The sequence below is a fragment of the Diadema setosum genome, chromosome 1 (assembly GCF_964275005.1).
Source record: "Diadema setosum chromosome 1, eeDiaSeto1, whole genome shotgun sequence".
Taxonomy (NCBI): Eukaryota; Metazoa; Echinodermata; class Echinoidea; order Diadematoida; family Diadematidae; genus Diadema; species Diadema setosum.
In genome coordinates, this window is record NC_092685.1 from 48,515,547 (window position 1) to 48,536,494 (window position 20,948).

A 20,948-nucleotide genomic window follows, 5' to 3' on the forward strand; every position below is an offset into this window, starting at 1 on the left:
TATTACATTTAGGGTCGATATTACATTTAGCGTTGATATTACATTTAGGGGTGATACACACGCTACCTGTTTGACAGTCCCTCTCCACCCAGTTTGGTAGACACTGTCCTCTACAATTTCCTGACACTTTGTCACACGTGCTTTCATCACAGTGGCATTGCTCTGCACACCCAAGGCCATAGAATGCTCCAGGGCACACTGTTGCATCATGCAAAGAAATGACAGTGGATCCATCAACGTCAGTTTGATTTATTGATAACAAACTTAGAACAGTGAAAGAAAGAAACTTGCACTATCACTTAATACAACGAGGATGATGACTATTTCAAATAGTTTTGGTATAGATCAAATAGGTGCTTGTGTCACATTATGCATTGACGATATTCCAAATATCTTTGCCTATACAAAATGTATTGATTTCTATAAAGCCATTTCCAAGAAGGAGCCGATGGGAAACAAAGCTGTCATTACTAACTTGCAAAAGCCAGAAGCAAGAATGTCATTAAATTGCTCAGTTTTATCATAATAATAAAGGACATTTACATTCATTCCGCAGCTACAGTACTATTCACACCCACTAAATCCTCTAGTGATTTTAAATGAGTCCGGTCGAGCACGTCAGATACGTGTTAGAACAGAACGTTTTCGAAAAACTTTCATTCCATGTGCAATACACTTATTCAATAGTTTACAGCGACGCTGAGTCAGTGACTGTTCGGTCTTTGCTGTTCCAGTCCTTTTTATTATGAGTCTGTAGACTGACATATGAACCTTATGAAACTGATATTCAATGTAACTGTGAAGAATTATGTTAGGAATTTATATACCTCATGTAATCCATTTAAATTTGTTATTGATGGGGAAAGCATGTAGTTTCTCTTCTAGCATATGCATTTTCTCTCTTTTCTTGCTATCTTTTATTTTCTTTTTCTTTCTTTTCAACATTTCTTTAACTGTTCTTTTTTTTCTTTTCTTTTTCTTTTCTCCCTCCCCCTTCCCCTACCTTTTTTTTTTTGTATCATTAGATATTACAAAGAAGAATCTTTTGTTCCATGTGCAATATACGTATTCAATAGTACTCGGCGACACTGAGTCAGTTGGAGCTGTTTGGTTTTCGACCGTAGTCACTTTCTGTAATCTTTTCTTAGGCGTCTGAAGATTTGACACATGAATTGTGTTTAGGGATTTATATGTATCATAAGATGCCATTTAAATTTGTTATATATGTATTATAATATGTTATATAATTTGTTATTGATGGGGAAACAATAGGGTACATGTAGTCTCTCTACCAGCATATGCATTTTTTTTTCTCTTTCTCTTTTCTTCTTTTTCTTGCATTCTCTCTCTTTTTTTTTTCTTTCTTCCTCTTCTTTTCCTTCCCCCTCATTCCCCTCTCACCCTTACTTGTCGCCTCGTATCACTTGATATAATGAAGACGTGTGGTCATATTTATTTATTTTTACCACTTGATTTGTTTTAACCTCACGTGCATTAAGCACACTTACACAAGACCATGGTAAATTGTTTGAGTAGATGCGGATTGTCTCGCCTGGAGTGTGCCGGGCGTTGGTCGTGCTAACTACACGAATTTGCATGATTCGGTTGGCATGGTCACTGCCTGGCTTGCATCTGGTGGGACATTCCGCATCTGAAGTTACATGAAGTTACATGAAGGTATGCTACTCCTGAACACTGCATTCCAGCTTGTGTCCTTAACTAGGGCACTATCGACAGGTTGTCTTTGTGTCTTTCCCAGTGCAGTCTTTGTATATGTATTTCTTTCTTGTAATTTAATTTAAACACAGTGCAGTGCATAAATGATGTCCTTTTTCTCTTCTCTATATCAGACTTTTCCTTTCTTTTTACCACTTCTAGCTGGGTGTCTCCCTTTTTTCTTTCTCCCTCACTCTCTTTCTTATTTATTTCTCTCTCTGTCTTTTTATCTCTTATTAGTCTCTCTTCCTGGTTACTCTGTATTATGATTGTGAAGATTTTTTAATTGTGTTTTAATTTATGTGGATTGTATATTATGTGCGACTGCGAAGTTATATTGTTGTAGTTATATTTTTCATGTCTGAATTATGTATACAGTGTACTTTGTATAATTTGTATTGTATTTTTTCACCTGGAAAATGATTATCTTTTTTGTTGGAAGAAAGACTAATAAAAAATATCTGTATCTGTATCTGTATTATTATACTCTGCTGCGCATTAAAACGTACTAATCATAACATGTATAATTCAAACAAACATAACATTGTTCAAAAGATCAATTTTAATCCGGTTTTAAACTTATTAACTGTGGCTGCTTGCCTTACAAACGGAGGGGGATAATTCGGTGCAGCATACAAGAACGCCGTGTCACCAACAGTAGAGTTTAATTTCCCTGATGGATATTTCATAGTTTTTGATCCTGTGAACTTCGGAGATGGTGAATAATGTTCGAAATGATTATTCTTACTCAACAATGACTGTATGTACACTGGTGCTGTACCATGAATACCTCTATATAATTCATATAGGCCTACAATCAACAAAGTTTTCAACATGACTCTCGGCATTACAGGCAACCAAGGTAACGCACATAATAATGGACTACACTGAGGAAAACTGCAAAATAATCTAGCACATCCCATGCATTTTGCACCCTTTGTAGTATACCTAATTGATTGTTTAACCACAGGATATGATGCAGTTTGTTGTATCACAGCAAAACGTACCGCTTCTGCACAGGTACATGTATATAATGTTTATGAATGTCTCTTGTCGTGCGTTCAGTAAAGGCCACGGGGAAAAATGTCAGAAAACCATGAAACCGCATTATGTAATCACCTCGGCAGTTCACTCCATCAAAGATGTTGAAGAAAGGAGCACACTTCCGATTTGGACACTCTCCTGTTATCTTGTCACATGGTACATCGTTTAAACAGTGGCATTTGTCTGTGCAGTCAGTTCCGTAGTAACCATCGTCACAGATATCTGGGACTGATGAAAGAATAGACAAAATGGAACACAAACATATTATTAAATCTATCTGACAAATATCACAACTATCCTGGCTCTAAATACACACTTGTTTACAGTTACTTTGGAAGACACTAGTGATTATTGACTCATTGTAAGTTCAGATCTTTCCTGTTTTGAAGCTATGCCACCTTATATTATTCACTCTATCTTCAAGGTGAACAAGCTTTTTAATACAGTAGTAATACAGTGTAATACAATATCAAATGTTCCATATTTTTTTAACCGATTTTTGTCATTTTTGGAACGTTCTGTAGGGATTTTTTTCTCTTTCTTTCGGTTTTTTTTTTTTTGGGGGGGGGGGGAGAGAGTGGATTATCTCTTTAACACTAGGTTGTAGATTTTAATAAGACTGCAAATGAAAGGTGGAGGAACTTTCAGTACTCACTCTGACAATTGTCACCAGACCAGCCTGTCTCACATTCAGGAGATTCTAGACAGACTCCAGAATATCTGTTACAAAGACCTGACTGACAGTGACATGTTTGACTGCATCCAGCTCCATAGGTTCCGTTGGCACAATCTTTATTAATGATTGACAGGAAAGATGTTAAAACAAAAATCGTGAAAAGCATTTAGAGAAATGAAGGATTCATCAGAAAAAAAAAAACACTTAATCAATAAAGGGCGCTTCTCTTGTAGGACTACGGATTTTTACTTCTCGCCTTTTTTGTCAACCCTTATCATGCTTATTGTGTTATTTTTCATCTTCGGAGACTGAATTGAACTTCTCATCTGCATGCGTCAGTGTGATTATTGTATAGTGGTGAATATTTTCAAACGTCGTGTCGGTCTGTTTGGTACTACTTCTGGTTGTTTTATCTCCGGCTCAATCCTTTAACCCAATTACATATGACCAACGTGTACTACATGGACTCGCTGGAGCTGTGGCGTCGCGTGTCACCCCCATAGATGTGTCTACATTGGTACCAACGAGAAATGACTCCTAAAGCCACCGGATTAGCGTAGAAACAGACGCCGTGGTTGGTCCGAGTTCCGAGAGAAGTCCGAGAGACGTCAGTATATTTTGTTTCACCAAAACCTCCCTATCAATCAACGGCGTAGCAAGGATTTGATCTTGGGGGGGTGGTTAGTCTGCGAGGGAGCGAAGCGACCGAGCCCGAGCGAGCGGAGCGAGCGAGGATGTGGGATGGGGGGTGTCCCCCCTCCCACGGTAAGAACTTTTTGCATTTTAATGTTGTAAATGGTGCGATTTGATGCATGTTTTTGCGCATTTTCTCAAATTGAAACAGTCCCACTTGTTTAAGGTAGCAATATATTTTCATGTCGATTATCATTGAACAATTTGGCTATAAAATATGTTATCATTTGAATAAATGTCTTGTATTCATTCTTACACTTAATATCATGAACGGGAGTGAACCCGAGCGAGCGGAACGAACGGGGAGGGGGAATGGGAGGGGGTGTCCCCCTCCCACGATGAGAACTTTTTGCATTTTGATGTTGTAAATGGTGCAATTTGATGCATGTCATTGCGCGCTTTATCGACGTGAAACAGTCCCACTTGTTTAAGGTAGCAGTATATTTTGCTGTAGATTATTATTGAACAACTTTCCTATAGAATGGTATGATTTGAATACACTTCTTGTATTAATTCTTTTCACTGAATATCATGAACGCATCTGAACCCGAGTGAGCGGAGCGAGCGAGGGGGGAGGGGAGGGTGTGGGAGGGGGGTGTTCCCCTGCCACGGTGAGATCTTTTTGCATTTTGATGTTGCAAATGGTGCAATTTGATGCATGTTTTTGCGTGTTTTAACGAGTTGAAACAGTCCCACTTGTTTAAGGTTGCAGTATATTCTAATGTAGATTATTATTGCATAATTTGCCTATAATATATATAACTTTTTGTATTAATTCTTACTCTGAATATCATGAACGCGACTGAGCCCGAGCGAGCGGAGCGAACGAGGGGGAGGGGAGGGTGTGGGAGGGGATGTATCCCCTCCCTCGTGAGAACTTTTTGCATTTTGATGTTGCAAATGGTGCAATTTGATGCATGTTTTTGCGTGTTTTATCGACTTGAAACAGTCCCACTTGTTTAAGGTAGCAATATATTTTCATGTCGATTATTATTGAACATTATGGCTACAAAATGGTATTATTTAAATAAACGTCTTGTATTAATTCTTACACTGAATATCATGAACGCTGTCTGTTCAGCAATCAAACAGAAAAAGCATGCACACGAGGGTGTAGATAGGGGCATTTCCCCTCCCACACGAAGGTGATTTTGCATTTCACATTTTTCAGACCTTAAATTAAGGTTAAAATCACGGAATTTAGCTCTTATTCCGAATGTGCATCATCTGTGTGTATGTACAAAGTCTAGTGAGGAAGAGCTTAGGGGAAGGGGGATTCCCACTCCCGCTCGGCGGAGCTTTTGCGTTTTAAGAATTGAAATAAAGCGACCTGGAGCACATTTTTTGTGGAAAATTCGGAATTTGTCATTCCCAAAATTGTACTAAGTCTAAAGTGGGTAACAAGCAATGGAATGGTGGCAAGATACCTCTCCCATATTCAAGAGAGCCTTTTTTTTTTCAGGTTTAAGCTTTTAGAACTGAAATTCAACAATCTGGCGCACACTTTTGTTGGAATATCTGGAAATTTTTCAATCAGAAGAGAAGTTTAGTAAGTCTGTGGAAGGAGATTCTGTATAATTTTCCGATTGCAGTTAAACGTTTTGGTGCACACATTTTGTGTCATATTTGGAAACTGTTTATGTTCAAAGTGTAGCCAGAGTCTACTTCTATGCGGGGGGGGGGGGGGGGGGAGCAGGGAGAAGGCGTGGGCGAGTGTTATCTCCATCCTTCCCGTACGATGGAGCTTTTGCCTTTTTAAGGTTTAAATTGAGATATCTCGTATACGCATATTTGATGGAATATTTGAGAAATCATTAGAAAAAAACTGATGTGGGGGGGGGGGGACTGAGGGAGGAAAGTGTCGATTAAAAGGGGAAATTCCCCTTGTACATCGGGGAACTTTGAGTTTTCGGAATATAAGTGATAATTAAGTCTTTGCACTCAGAATTATTCATAATTTTTTGTAAATCTGAAAAGTGTACTAAGGCTAGGGAAAGAGGCACAGAGGGGGAGGGTTTGAGAGGGGGATACCTCCTCCCAAGCATATTTTGCATATTTTGAATTGAAATTCAACGATTGGGTGCACACTTTGAGTGAAATATTCAAAAATTATGATCTTATTTGATGAAAGGTTGAAAAGGAGACCCTCTTCATGTGCATGCATGCAGTATACACGCATTTTTTTTTCCGCCTCGCAAATCCCCGGTCCAAATCTTGGGGGGGGGGGGGGAGGGGGGCGACCGCCCCCATCGCCCCCCCCCCCCCCTGGCTACGCCAGTGCTATCAATATAGTCTATCGTGAGCTGGGGTGGTGGGGGAGGGGGCTTAGACTGGGAAGTTTATGTTCTAATTATAATGTCATTTGATTGATTTATGTCCTGCTTTTATTCGAAATTATTTTTCCCATTTGTTTTGTTCTTGTTGTTTTGCATGTACAGGTATTTATTCATGATGTACTATTTCGTATTCTCGACGTTTGTAACAATCATTCATGTATGTAAAAATCCCGCACTGAATTTCCTGCAATATTTTAGTTGGACGATCAAGATGTATTGCATTGCGTTGCTATTGAATCTGAAGCTCTTATAATGAGCAGTTTGTGCTCTATTCAACATGTACATTTCATCATAAAATATGTCACATCAACCAGTTGGTTTCAGTACCCTAAAATATCTAATTCACATAGTCCTTGCTGTTTATAAATCAAATTACCTTCCCTTATAAAATATTTTTCACTAAACAAGCAGCATAAGTTGTAAAAGGCTTGAATAGTCTTACAGGAGAATGGTTCCCTACCTGTATCACAGTTGATTCCATGTGTTCCTGTATCACAAGAACACCCGAATGGATCAGGCAAGCAAAACTGCTTACGACTACAGGAGCTAGGTGGATCACTTGCTCTGTATGTACATCTGAACTCACAGTTTGGTCCAAATCGGTTTCCACCGTCGGTTCTGCAGACTAAGAAGAAAATCAGTAACACACCAATACAGTTTATAGCTATTTAGAACACTTTCCCCGAAGTTCATGATTCAATAAATACTGAGTTGAAACAATATTGTCACAAAACCCATCTAAAAATTAGAATCACTGGTTGCCACTCTGTGACATGTATGTATGCATTCACTTGAGTGTGGCAAAGTCAGCAAATATGTCTGCAAGATGTGTACTTCAGAATCAGCCTTATGCACGACGTACTGTCCAACTTATACCAGTCAATTCAATTCAAATTTGAATTCAATTTTATTCAACCATTCAGCAAAAACATACACATACTTATACAGATGCAAAAAAAAAAAATGCGTGTCATTATATCGGAAAGTGCAAAGTACATACTTTGATATAAAAGACATTGAAAGGTAATGGACCCCTGTGAAGCAGGGCTTGTGTAGATGGAGCCCAGCAACAAAATCATATTGTGACTCATATCTAACTTAATATTACACAAAATGTTAAAAATTTACACAGACATACCCACCCACTCACACAAAAGCCCTTTTCGACAGTTTACAACTAAACGAAAATAATATATAATATATATATATATATATATATATATATATATATATATTATAAAAATTATGTTTAAAATGAAGTAAAATGAATAAACATCAGCGACATGTTCACAAAAATAATCAAAATTTCACTTCCCAAATCCACATTTTGTTGAATATTTTCCCTTTACATAATACTTCTAAAACTTGACAAAGTTGAGCATGCTTTTATATTCTCATTTGAGTCATTCCATATGTTTATTCTTGCGTAACGTAATGATTCCAATGCTTGAGTCGTGTGTACTATTGGTTTATGTAACAATAGTTTCTGCCTTGTTTTATCAGTATGAAGAGATGAGTTGCACTTAAACGTATTCTCTAATAATTATGCTATGAACATTGCCAATATGAAAATGGTACCTAGCATTGTAGTATATATAATAGTCAATTCCTGAAGTGGAAGAATTTTATTTTCTTTAAATAATGGGAGTGTGGGAGCATCACGAACAGAGTGCGTTATAATCCGAATGGCTCTTTTCTAAAGCATTAGAAGTTCAGATAAAGAGACGAGTATGAATGACCTCATACAACAGTACAGTATGACAAAATGCTGTAATATTATAAAATTGTTATTTGAACTGGAATTGAATATGACATTTTCTAGCCAATACCTGAAAAACAGGAATTAAACTCATTATCAATTTGCTCACGTGTGAAATTTTGTGTTTACCGGAATTCATCTCACCTGGAATATCATGTATTATTCATTACCTAATATATTACTAATTTCACTCCATGTTCTTTTCATATTTATCTTATATTTCTGAAGAAAATGTTATAAAACACTATTTCTTGGAACACCGTATAATAATTGTAGGTTTGTTCTTATATGCAGTGTATGAGTCTTCGTTCTTATAGAAGTGAGTAAAGCTTTTGTAGTCCAGAGTTTTCTTCTTCTATCTTTTGGCTTTGTTTCTCTAAAACGAGGAAAACAATCATCATACAAAGTTATATAAACCTCCATGAAATAACCAAAACTTTAAATGGCATCATCACTCTCATAAAGAGATGACAAATCATTTTTTATCAACTTTTTTTTTAATTCTTTAATCCTTTCATCAGTAATTTATCTTCTTTGTGGTTTACTGTTATTCCTCAGATATTTTGTACCGTCTTGCTTGGTATCTGTAAATATTAAACAAAAAATGGGAAAGTTGTCCCATTAATCAGACGTACAAGATTTCCATGTAATCCGTAATGGTTTTGAAATAAGTGGGAAAAAATCATAAGTAACCATAAAATCACACGTATCTTTATGAAAGTGTTGATTAAGCAAATTTATAATGACATCACCCAACAAATAACTTTTTTTTTCTCTATTTCAAATAGATCTAAACATAATTCAAGTTTCTTATTGAAATATAACACATTGGCTGGCATTTGCAGGACTCACAATCAACAACTTTAACTTTAATTTGATGACCCTTTTATTTCTACAAAAATAGACTCCATTTCTGTCGAACAAAAATATGTATCATTGCATAATATGTATCAAATGTAATTTAATAGAAATCAACACCTCCTCTCGTTCTATCAGGTCTACACAATTGAACCATGGAGTAACCTTCAAGGTCAAGACTCCCCCTCCCTTCCCCCCTTCCCGCAGCCCCCCCCCCCCCACACACACACACACTGAAAAACGTTCCGCGGCCCTGTATTGTTAGCAACTTCTATCATCAAGACACATGTACATCAAGGGCGCATCACATCAGATTGCAAATCATGTTGGCAAACGAGATCTGTATCCATACACTTTCAACATTACTTTTTCAATCCCAAGAGTAATTATTCTAGTTGTTTCAGCTCTATGTCTGAATAGGAAGGTATAACAGGAATATACAATAGGAATAATGTTCATAAACAGGAATCCCTAGATGTCAACACTTGGCAGCAAGCGATTTAGGAATTGTCAGTGCGCTATGCACCAAAAAGGGCATACTCTTCTTTACTTGATTTTTCTCCTGCTATCAAATGCTGCTAACAGCAGTAATTCTTCTTTGTGCAGTACTTGCGTATTACATATTTTGTTAATGCGTGCATTTCTGTTATTTGTGTGTGTGTGTGGGGGGGGGGGGGTTCGTGACCACGTGTGTGTATTCTGTTTTGGTCACCATATTTTCCTGGTACACACGGCCAAATGGATAGTGTTATGCTACTTTGAGTTTGTATTTCGTATGTATTTTAAAACAAGTAGGATCTTCTGTTAATATCATTTTTTTTTATCAGCATCATATATGATTATATCAATGATAAAATGATCCAATGGTACATATAGTTCAACTCAACATAAACACATTTTATTGATTTACATTGTTATTATTTGTTTTCTTTCCAAGTGATCTTAGAAGCGATGTTTTTTAGTGGAACACTAGCAAGCCTAAGTCCAAAATCTGATCGTACACTGCAAAAAGTCCGGTGTTAAATAGTGAACACCGAGCTGGTGTTAAATTTTCGGTGCTCGTTTATGGTGTTAAATTAACACCCCCGGGTGTCATTTCCAAATTTTAAACTGTTTTTTGAAGAGTTTCTTAGTAACTGCACTTCTTGTTGATTTTTTTATTTAAACAAGACGATCAAGAATTTTACATTAAAATACTAGATTTTTGAAAAAATGTGAAAATAAATTTACACCAAAGTAACACCAGCTGGTGTGGTCCCTTATTGAAGCTGGACGGGTGTTAAACCATTGATATTAACACCAACAAATATCAAATCAACACCATGTGGTGTCATTTTTGAATTAACACCAGTACAGTGTCAAAATAACACCAGGTACAGTGTCAAATTAACACCACGAAGTGTCAGGTGAACACTTTTCAACACCATCACAGTGCATTTTTAACACCTGTGGGTGTGGTCCTTTATTGGAGTTTGATCGGTGTTAGATTTAACACCCGTGGTGTTAAATCTAACACCCATGTTTTTACAGTGTATATACATTCCTCGTACGATTGCATTGCAAATGCATTCTGTTTATAGACCGTGTTTGTCAAATTTGGGTCAGCCCTTGTGGAAAAAACACACGGTTACACAGTGTGGTTTATGTGGTAATGTCGCAATTTCACATAGTAACTATGTGAAATTGGGACATTACCACATAAACCACACTGTGTGAACGCGCGTTTGTTCCATAAGGGAGACCTCATAGAAACTGCGAAGCTAAAGGGTTACGCCATTTCCTGACCCACTTCATCTGACACACTCTTTCTGACACACTATTTTTGCCATTCATTTTGTACACGGGGCAGTTTTCATGAGACGGCCTCTGTTATTGGCTACTGTGCTAATGAATATTCAACAGCCTTACGATTTTTTTTTTCATAATGAGTCACTCGGTCTGATTCTGTGTCTGTGATTGGCTTTTAGCTATTGACTTACGCGTGATATCGATCTACTCAAGGGGGTCCATGACGATATCTGATTACCAGTGTGCGTGTATGTGTCGAATTGCGTTTTAGTGCCAGTGAGTGTGGCATAACTTCTGCAGGTTTCCTGTACATTTCTCTCTCTTTTTCTCTCTTTTGCTTTCGTATCATCTTATCTCTGTTATTCTTAGAGTACAATCGTACTACCACAAGTGTTTTCCCCCATTTTTTGAAGTGATTATCTCGTTTGCAACAATTTAGAGGTGAGTTTTTGTTCGAGTGTTTGTTGAGTTTTTTGATTGAACACGATGTAGATTATCTACGTGTATGCGAGAATATTCATGGTACCCACTCGTTTGTTTCCGTGTGCATTTTTACCGTACAGTGTCTTCATCGTTCGTCTTCCAAGCAGCGAGTTTTCACCCTAGTTTTCCTCAACGTAGTTTTTTACCTCAATTTTTTTTTTTGCGGTGCAAGATGTTCAGTGTATTTTTTCTACGGTAAAATGCCATCGTTGATGATCTCCGTGTATTCATTACTAGTTTTCCACCTCCGTTTCATTTTGTGCACAACTAACATTAATCTAAAGTCCAACGTAGTTAGCTACAAAGTCTGCGATGTCTGTATCATAGTCTGTATGCTGATGTGTTTTTGTGAGCTGGGAGTGACTATGGTGGGAATGATATTCAGGGTTTTGCTGTGGTTGAGATGATAGTGATGATGATCATAATGATTCTGGTGATGATATACGAACCCTTTTGATGATGCAATTTATTTCGTGTGACCATGACTTTGATCATTGCTGATGGCGAGAACGACACGAGTAGCCTAGCCTAGGCCAAGGACGAGAGTGACACTGTCCACGGGGGCTGTTGCTCGCTCATGCACAGGAGTGGTCTAGACCTAGAGACCTGCATTTGATCAGTTTTTTTTTTAACCTTTTGGTTGTTCACTTGGGTTAGTGCTCCAAAAATTCGTTTCTCTAAAGAAACTCAACCAAAAGCTTGACAATAAGGTTGCATCAGGGCTATTCTTTAGTAAATATTAGATCTAAATGGCGATGCTAATTTAGTTTTCATTTTAAGAACTCGATTATATCCCATTTTCTTTGCTCATTTTTCAAATGATAAATTATTTAGAACTGTAAATTTACTTAAATTCTGATGTACTGCATTCACCATTGTAAAAATCAATAAAAAAGAGCCCGCTGAGCAGGTGTTTCATTCTATCCTTTTCATTTCCTCCCTATCGTGTTGGTTTCCTTCCTGTCTCTTCCTTCTTTGACCCTGGATGGAAGAAAAAAAATCCCATCTTGCCATGTAAAGACAGAACACATACCATCATGAAATATTATGACAGAATAGTTTTAAAAGATTACTAGTATGTAAGTCATCAAAATTCTTGTGTGTGAAAATAGACAATAAATAAAAGGTGATTTCTTACAAAGCAGTTCTTTCAAATGTCCAACAGCCTCAGAACAGCTTCGATAATGAAGCTAGTGAAATCTGAAAACTATCGTGGCAACAAGTGATATTGATAGGAAATTCTGACAAAAACTGTCACAACATTTGATGTTTAAATTTGTCTAGTTTTATTGGATTAGGTCATGAAACTAAATGCCACCGATAAAATCACAATCGCTCTCAATTTGAACAGAGGCAGTAGGGTAGGAATGACTCAGCAAACAGCTGATTATTTATGCGTCGTATCCATGGGCAACTGCGGGGTAACTGGAAGAAGACGCACGAAGTTTAGACTTGAGTCAAGAACTATTATTTATTATCAATTTTTTATTCAAACATTTTTTTCTTTGGATTTCAAAAAAAAGGTCAAAATATTTCATATTGCGCTTCTTAAATGTATTATGAATATAGATATGAAGAATTTTTATCGTGATTTCATGAAGAATTAGAATTATTATGAATATATAAATACTAGACGGGCTGAACAATGAAGTCTAATTTTGCCCCAAGAATTTGCAGCCCACCGTACGTGCTGGTGGTGCATTCCTAGCATTCTCTTGCCGCACTCTCCCAGCCACGTGCAAGCATGCATCCAACAGTCACCAACAGTCACATAGAGTACATGTTTAGCTACTTCACCGATCTCACTCCTGATCTCTTGCAAAGAAAACCTTTACAAGTGTAGAAAATTCTCTCGAAACTAAGCCAGACATGAATTTGGAACATACATTACAGTGTCAAGACCTTTTCAGTGGACTTTGTTTTCGCTATTTGTCTGTTTAGCTCTCGAATGTACGACTTCTTACGTCCGATTTGTTTTTTACCTCACCACGTGGTACTGTTTTTTTTCAGCCCCATGCTTCCTCCATTATGCATATGCACACATGTTGTAAACACACACAAGCCACCGGCACCGCGATCGAAGTTTGAGCGATAGCGATAACATGTGTGGAGCAGACATGCGGATTTCAGCACAGATGAGTAGTTGAACGTATCACGATTGTAAAACAAATATTTTTCTATGTCTCTGCCAATTTGAATTAGGTTATCTAATCATAGATAGATTACGATTTTATTCTAAAATAGATTAGCTATGGCAAGAATTTGCTTACATGAGAGTTATTTGATAACATTGCAAAATAAAACCCCCGTCATTGAATGGAATGTTCCAGAGCTATCTCGGGGGGTTGGGAGCATGAATACCCTTCGCGTGTAGATCGCGCCGTAGGGAAGATCGCGCCCAAGTTCACTGCCGACTTACTAGGCAGGCACGAAGATTACTAGTGCACAGAGGCCCGTACGTGGATGGGTTAAGCAGCTAAAAAAAAAAAAAGGTACTGGAAGCGCACGTAGTAGCAAGGCCTACACGTGGATGAGGTTAGAAATTGCCGCGCGCCTCCAGCTCACCAGCTCCTGGCCGCCTCTTATTGGCCGGCCTTGAGCGCGACGTTCGACAAGCCATACCATAGTCTTGAATATTCATTAGCACAGTAGCCAATAACAGAGGCCGTCTCATGAAAACTGCCCCGTGTACAAAATGAATGGCAAAAAAGTGTGTCAGAAAGAGTGTGTCAGATAAAGTGGGTCAGGAAATGGCGTAACCCGAAGCTAAACCTCTTTAGCAAGTAAAATGTGCAATTTTGTGATTCCTCATGATCTATTGTAACCAGAAAAAAATACTTTACAAGCCACGTATTGTATGTGACCAACGCTTTAGGTTTATTAGTTGAGAAGCATTGTTGAAGGGAAGTCTGCATTAGACTTAACAAGGAGGGTATTGTCCAACAAAAAGAACATACAATTATACAACTCTTTGTTATTTAAGTTTAACATTTTTTTTGAAAGACTATATCTGTCAAAATTTTTCAAATGAGACATAGAAAAGATGTCATCACCTCATTTTCTCTCATTGTATTCTAATCTCGTTATTTATGTGATTTCACTAAATATAGCCCTTAATTTCCTTCTAAAAGTTGCCATTGTTATATCATAACTCTAAATGTATTTTATGTGATGCACAAAATCTTTTCAATTTTTTTCAGAAGAAAATTCACTGAAAATTCAGCTTTATGCAAGCGAATGACCAATGTCATTGTTCATCACTATATGATATAACTGTTAGGTTTAAGCTTTATTCCTTAAAATTCCATTAGTAAATCTATTTTTGTCCAGTAGAATGCCAGTAATAGTTTCTTTTTTATCTGATTCTATCATTAAGAAGTCATTTCACCATAGAATTTAGACAGAAAAAAAATATTCTTAGGATATAATCAGCATGTCCATTTACGTCTGAAGTCCAAACTAAACTCATAACCTTCCATACAGTGTACACGTACCATGGGCGAAAATCCGGGGGGGGGGGGGAATGGGGGGATATATCCCCCCCCCCTGTAATAGAGGAGGGGGGATGGCCTGTACAATCATCCCCCCTGAAATTTGAAAAAAAAAATGTGGAGGAAGAAATGCGATTGTATCAATTTTGGCATATTGCATGACGTTCGTACGCCCGCCTTCAGAGAGGTAACAGAGCTGAACAGTATTCTATCTTGTAGGATAATGTATACATAATTTTCTAAAGCGCTCGCTCGCGAAGAAAGTAATATCGACATAAGGTATGGTCCAGACGTTGACAACGTCAAATAGTATAGGCCTACATGTAAACATGCTATGACGCGAGCAACTCGGGACCACCTGCAAATTATGTACGAAAACAAACAAACAAACAAACAAACAAACAATACCAAAAAACTATACCGCCATAATTGAACCCCCTCCATTTCCTGAATCATTCCTGAGACGATGATGACTCTGATGACTCAGGCAGAATACATGGGCATACCCATCCCAGGGATGATCAGGGGCGTCGAATCTATCTCGCCCGGGGGGGGGGGGGGGCAAAGGGGTATTCCCCCCTCCCCCCCCCCCCCCCACGGAAATGTTGGGGGCAGATAAATCATTTTTGTCCCCCTAGCAATTTCCGAGATGAGGACAAATCTCGAACTTTCTTTATGGAAAATTGTCCAAATACCGCCAGTTCGAACTACGCACCATATCGCTGAATTGCAATCATAAACATGCAAAAGCTTCGCTACTTGGTTCCTTTCGATAGACTTTGTACACTTTTGAGATTGACGTATTTCCTAATATTTTATCAAAGAGTGTGCATCAGATCTTTCACTTACAAAAGCTCCCTCATATGAAGAGGCGTCGATGGGGGGGGGGGGGGGCGATGGTTCCCCATAAAAGTTTTGGGGACAAACATATCATTTTGATCCTCCTCATAACTCCCGAGATGTGGAAATATTTCACCAAAAGATGGCTGAATATCAATTCTGATAATACAAAATCTCCCTCGCCTAAGAGGGGATAGGCCTAACCCAAGCGCGCCGGAACACTTCTGGTTTGGGGGGGGGGGGGGCAAAATCTCAACGGGGGCAGTGACGACGTGAGATCCTCAGCGCGGGACCGAAGCGAGCGAGCGGGGGGGGGGGGGGGGAAGGGGGATCCGCCCCTACTGTAGGGAGTTTTTGTAAAACAGGGTACAAAAGTCGCGTTTATAGACCATTTAAAAGCAAATTTCTAAGGAATTAAACATAGTGAAAAATAATCAATGCGAAGGATATTCATTTTATTTATTTATTTATTCACAACATCTTTTAACAGGGACATTCCGTTCAGTTCTGCTGACAGCCAGCAGACCTGCTTTTCAAGGAAGCCCTGTATACAATAATACAACGCATACATAAACTTTCAGACTATGATTATTACATACGGGTACATAATAATGTGATGGTGTGAGATCCTCGGCGAGGGAGCGAAGCGACCGAGCGGGGGGAGAGTGTGGGAGGGGGGATACCCCCTCCCACGGTAGGGACTTTTTGTAAAAACAGAGTATAAAAGTCGCGTTAATAGAGAATTTAAAGTAAATTTCTAGGGAATTAACATATTGAAATAATCATTTGGAAGGACTTTATTTTATTTATTTATTTATTCACAACATCTTTTAACAGGGACATTCCGTTCAGTTCTGCTGACAGCCAGCAGACCTGCTTTTCAAGGAAGCCCTGTATACAATAATACAACGCATACATAAACTTTCAGACTATGATTATTACATACGGGTACATAATAATGTGATGGTGTGAGATCCTCGGCGAGGGAGCGAAGCGACCGAGCGGGGGAGAGTGTGGGAGGGGGGATACCCCCTCCCACGGTAGGGACTTTTTGTAAAAACAGAGTATAAAAGTCGCGTTAATAGAGAATTTAAAGTAAATTTCTAGGGAATTAACATATTGAAATAATCATTTGGAAGGACTATGATCATAACATACGGGAGTACATTAATAATGTGATGGTGCGAGATCCTCGGCGAGGGAGCGAAGCGACCGAGCGGGGGGAGGGTGTGGGAGGGGGGATACCCCCTCCCACGGTAGGGACTTTTTGTAAAAACAGAGTATAAAAGTCGCGTTTATAGAGAATTTAAAGTAAATTTCTAGGGAATTAACATATTGAAAAAAAATCAGTTGGAAGGATTATGATCATAACATACGGGAGTACATTAATAATGTGATGGTGCGAGATCCTCGGCGAGGGAGCGAAGCGACCGAGCGGGGGGGGGGTGTGGGAGGGGGATACCCCCTCCCACGGTAGGGACTTTTCGTAAAAACAGAGTATAAAAGTCGCGTTTATAGAGAATTTAAAGTAAATTTCTAGAGAATTAACATATTGAAAAAAATCAGTTGGAAGGATTATGATCATAACATACGGGAGTACATTAATAATGTGATGGTGCGAGATCCTCGGCGAGGGAGCGAAGCGACCGAGCGGGGGGGGGGGGGGGAGTGTGGGAGGGGGGATACCCCCTCCCACGGTAGGGACTTTTTGTAAAAACAGAGTATAAAAGTCGCGTTTATAGAGAATTTAAAGTAAATTTGTAGGGAATGAACATATTGAAATAATCAGTTGGAAGGACTATGATAATAACATACGGGAGTACATTAATAATGTGATGGTGCGAGATCCTCGGCGAGGGAGCGAAGCGACCGAGCGGGGGGGGGGAGGGTGTGGGAGGGGGGGATACCCCCTCCCACATTTCACCAAAAGTGTGCACCAGATCGCTGAATTTCAGGTCTGAAAATGCAAAATCTTCCTCGTTTGGGAGGGGGAAAACCCCCCTCCCACACCCTCCCCCCGCTCGGTCGCTTCGCTCCCCCGCACATATATTCCAACTCCGAGCCCCTCTCCCATCCACCATCATTAAAATGGAATGACGCCCCTGGGATGATTGCTTTATTGACTTATAATCAAGAATTTTTTTTTTTTTTTTTAAATACAATAGCTACATGAAAAATAATCCACTACGATATTACATACAAAGAAATGAAGATCCACATTACCATTTTAACTGAATTTATTTGGAAATTATTCAGGGCTACGCTTTGTTTTTGAAGGGGGGGGGGTGAAAAGAAGAAGGAAAATCAAAAAGACAAGAGAAAAAAACAACAAAAAAGTCTTCATACTTTTAAGGTCTAATTTTCCACCGAAAGTCGGCTGACAAGCAAAAAAACAAACAAACAAAAAGAACAAAAGGTCTTCATATTTTTGCTGCCGCTTCCCTCCCACTTTATATTTCATGCAAAAAAGTGGGACATTTGATCCCTTTAAAGTGTGTGTGTGTGTGTGTGTGTGTGTGTGGAGGGGGCCACCAAGCTTCTTCCCCCCCCCCCCCCCCCCAGGCTGCGCCTGTCCGGGTAGGGCTTGTAATCGTGGTGATGGTGACTATCGCAGATCATCCCCCCCCCCCCCCACTCCTCAGTACTGATTTACGCCGTTGACACGTACTCTCTAAGCAATTTGGTCCTTTGAAATTGTTCGGACATATACACCTGCCAGTCTCATCATCACAAACTCCAACATTGTAGCACTTGTCACAGATTCTGATGCAGTCAGGAGGCCCCCATTTACCAGCTGGACAATCTACGTAGATACGAGAGAGAGAGAGAGAGAGAGAGAGGGAGAGAGAAAGGGAGAGAGAGAGAAAGAGAAAGAATCATGCGTGTCGCATCAGCATTTAGTTTTGTTCTATGAATTTCCTAAGACACATATAATGATATTCTCACTTAGTATTCGATGTCATGAGTTAAATTAACACCAAATAATAATGATAATGATAATAATAATAACAATAATAATACAGGGTACTTATAATGCGCCGATTCCGCATAACTAACGTACTCAAGGCGCAGTAGAAAAAGTGAGTTATGAAGTACAAGAATTATTACACAAACATGCACATGAAAATGAATGACACAATAATGACGATGAAAAAAAAATCATAATACACAATTCTACTGGAAAACAGTTACGAACAAATGAGTCTTGAGGGCAACTTTAAAGGAGTCGACATTCTAAATGTAACGGATAGCTTGAGGCAACTGATTCTACAGGTAAGGTTCAGCATGTGCAAATGACCAATCCCCCCCCCCCCATGATTTCTTCGTTTTTTGAACAACCAGCAATCTACAATCGGATGACCTTAAACATCTGGGAGGATTATAAAATGTCAGCAAATTAACATTGTACTCTGGGGCAGATCCGTGTATACAATGAAATACAAACAGTAATAATTTGAATACAATGCGAGATTCAACGGGTAACCAATGCAATGAGGACAAAACAGGGGTAATGTGAGTATTTCTTCTGGTAAGGGTAACAATACGAGCTGCTGAATTTTGCAACTTTTGTAACCGTGAAAGTTGAGATTGTGGTAGCTGAAATAGGAGTGCATTACCAAAGTCAAGTCGTGACGATAATAAGAGCATGAACTATTTTTTCTGTGGCTGAACGAGTTAAATACTTGCGAATAACATGAATAATGCCCAAATTGCGTAACTGATACCTCACGGATTTACAGACAGCAGAGATCTGAACAGACATGGACATTGTAGAATCAAATAATACTCCAAGATTTCTACGCGATTTAGATGGAGCAAAAACCACATCATCGTCAACCGTTAAAGAAGGAAGACTGACCTTGTCAAGTAGAACTTTGGAGCCAATAAATAACAACTCTGATTTTCCTGATTTAACTTCAATGAATGAGAGCTCATCCACTTTTTGACATCATGGGTACAAGCCTCAAGTTTCTGAATGATGTCAATGACATTGGTTTGGGTAGGTAGAAATGATGTATATATCTGGATATCATCAGCATAACAGTGATAGTTACAAGAGTGACAATGTAAAATCTCTTTCAAACCAGTCAGATAAATCGAGAAAAGGGTGGGGCCCCCGACAGATCCTTATGGGACACCACAGTTTAATGGAGCAGGATCAGATTTTGCATGATTAACACAAACAACCTAAAACCTGTCAGATAAGTATGACTTGAACCTCTCAAGAGCTTTATCATCAACACCTAATGACTTCAAAGTATTTACCAGAATCGTATGATTAACAGTATCAAATGCTGATGATAAATCAGCAGTAGCAGAACAGTAATCTTTTCATCATCCATATCTCTCAAAATATCTTTGGATAAGTTAACTAGTAAGGTCACAGTGCGCATGCGCATGAAGAGAGGCCAAAAGAGCCACACGTCTTCTGGCCTCTCTCCTCCAATCACAGCAGCTCGTGGTCACAATGTTTGTGTATGATGCGTACACACACACACACACACACACACACACATACGTGTCTCAGTGGCAGCATTGTCCCACACGTTTATGGATAGCACTGCAGTCTGGCATTGCGCAATTGCATGCACAAATTTCGTTCGTTCGGAGGAGTTTTTAACACAATAACGTATAACCATTAGGGGTTAGGATCGTCCGACTGTAAGAATCGGTTTCCCTTCTGAATAACGAGATGAACAAATATTGCATTTTACTTGAATTTGATGCAAGTAGGGATTGCCAAGTCAGCAAGTTCTTCATCGAGATGAAGCTGATCTTGGAATTGGAGATGATTATTGATGTAACTCTAAAATAAATAAATTACAAGCCTCAAGTGGCCTGCAAGGCAAAAGAACTCAAATTCAAACATTTTATGCCAAAGTGTTTGAAATCTTATTGGTTTCGGTCTGTTAAGGGGGAACAAGACACAAGCAATTATACATGGACGACAAAAGTATGGATATAGATTGATTGGCAACATGACAAACAAGTACCTGTACATTTTTGATAGAAGGGTATGGATGATTTGTAACTTAGTCCAAAGTTAAGATTATATTTCATTATTCAAGTACTTATCACTGCAATCACACAAAACAAAGCTCAAACTTGAGACTTTTCCGATTTCCAATTTTACATATATAATATTTATAAGTCAGTGTCCATTCAAATGCGTTTTCGGCATGTTTTCCGAAATTTATATACGTAGAAGAAATGGAGTTTTTCTGTTCTTCAGATATGCATGAAACTTTAGATGAAGGTACGGT

The 20,948-nt window shown here is 38.7% G+C and overlaps 1 protein-coding gene across 1 annotated transcript in view; it reads right to left on the reverse strand.

Moving 5' to 3' along the window:
• Positions 1-20,948, reverse strand: part of LOC140243472 (receptor-type tyrosine-protein phosphatase T-like) — a 93,401-nt gene that overhangs the window by 43,506 nt on the left and 28,947 nt on the right. Inside the window, exons 4-9 of the mRNA XM_072323175.1 lie at positions 18,353-18,487; positions 6,926-7,090; positions 3,416-3,550; positions 2,836-2,988; positions 1,490-1,651; positions 67-198 (exon numbers count right to left, since the gene is read on the reverse strand). Of these exons, the coding sequence (XP_072179276.1) occupies positions 67-198; positions 1,490-1,651; positions 2,836-2,988; positions 3,416-3,550; positions 6,926-7,090; positions 18,353-18,487 (882 nt within the window). The remainder of the gene's footprint in view (positions 1-66; positions 199-1,489; positions 1,652-2,835; positions 2,989-3,415; positions 3,551-6,925; positions 7,091-18,352; positions 18,488-20,948) is intronic.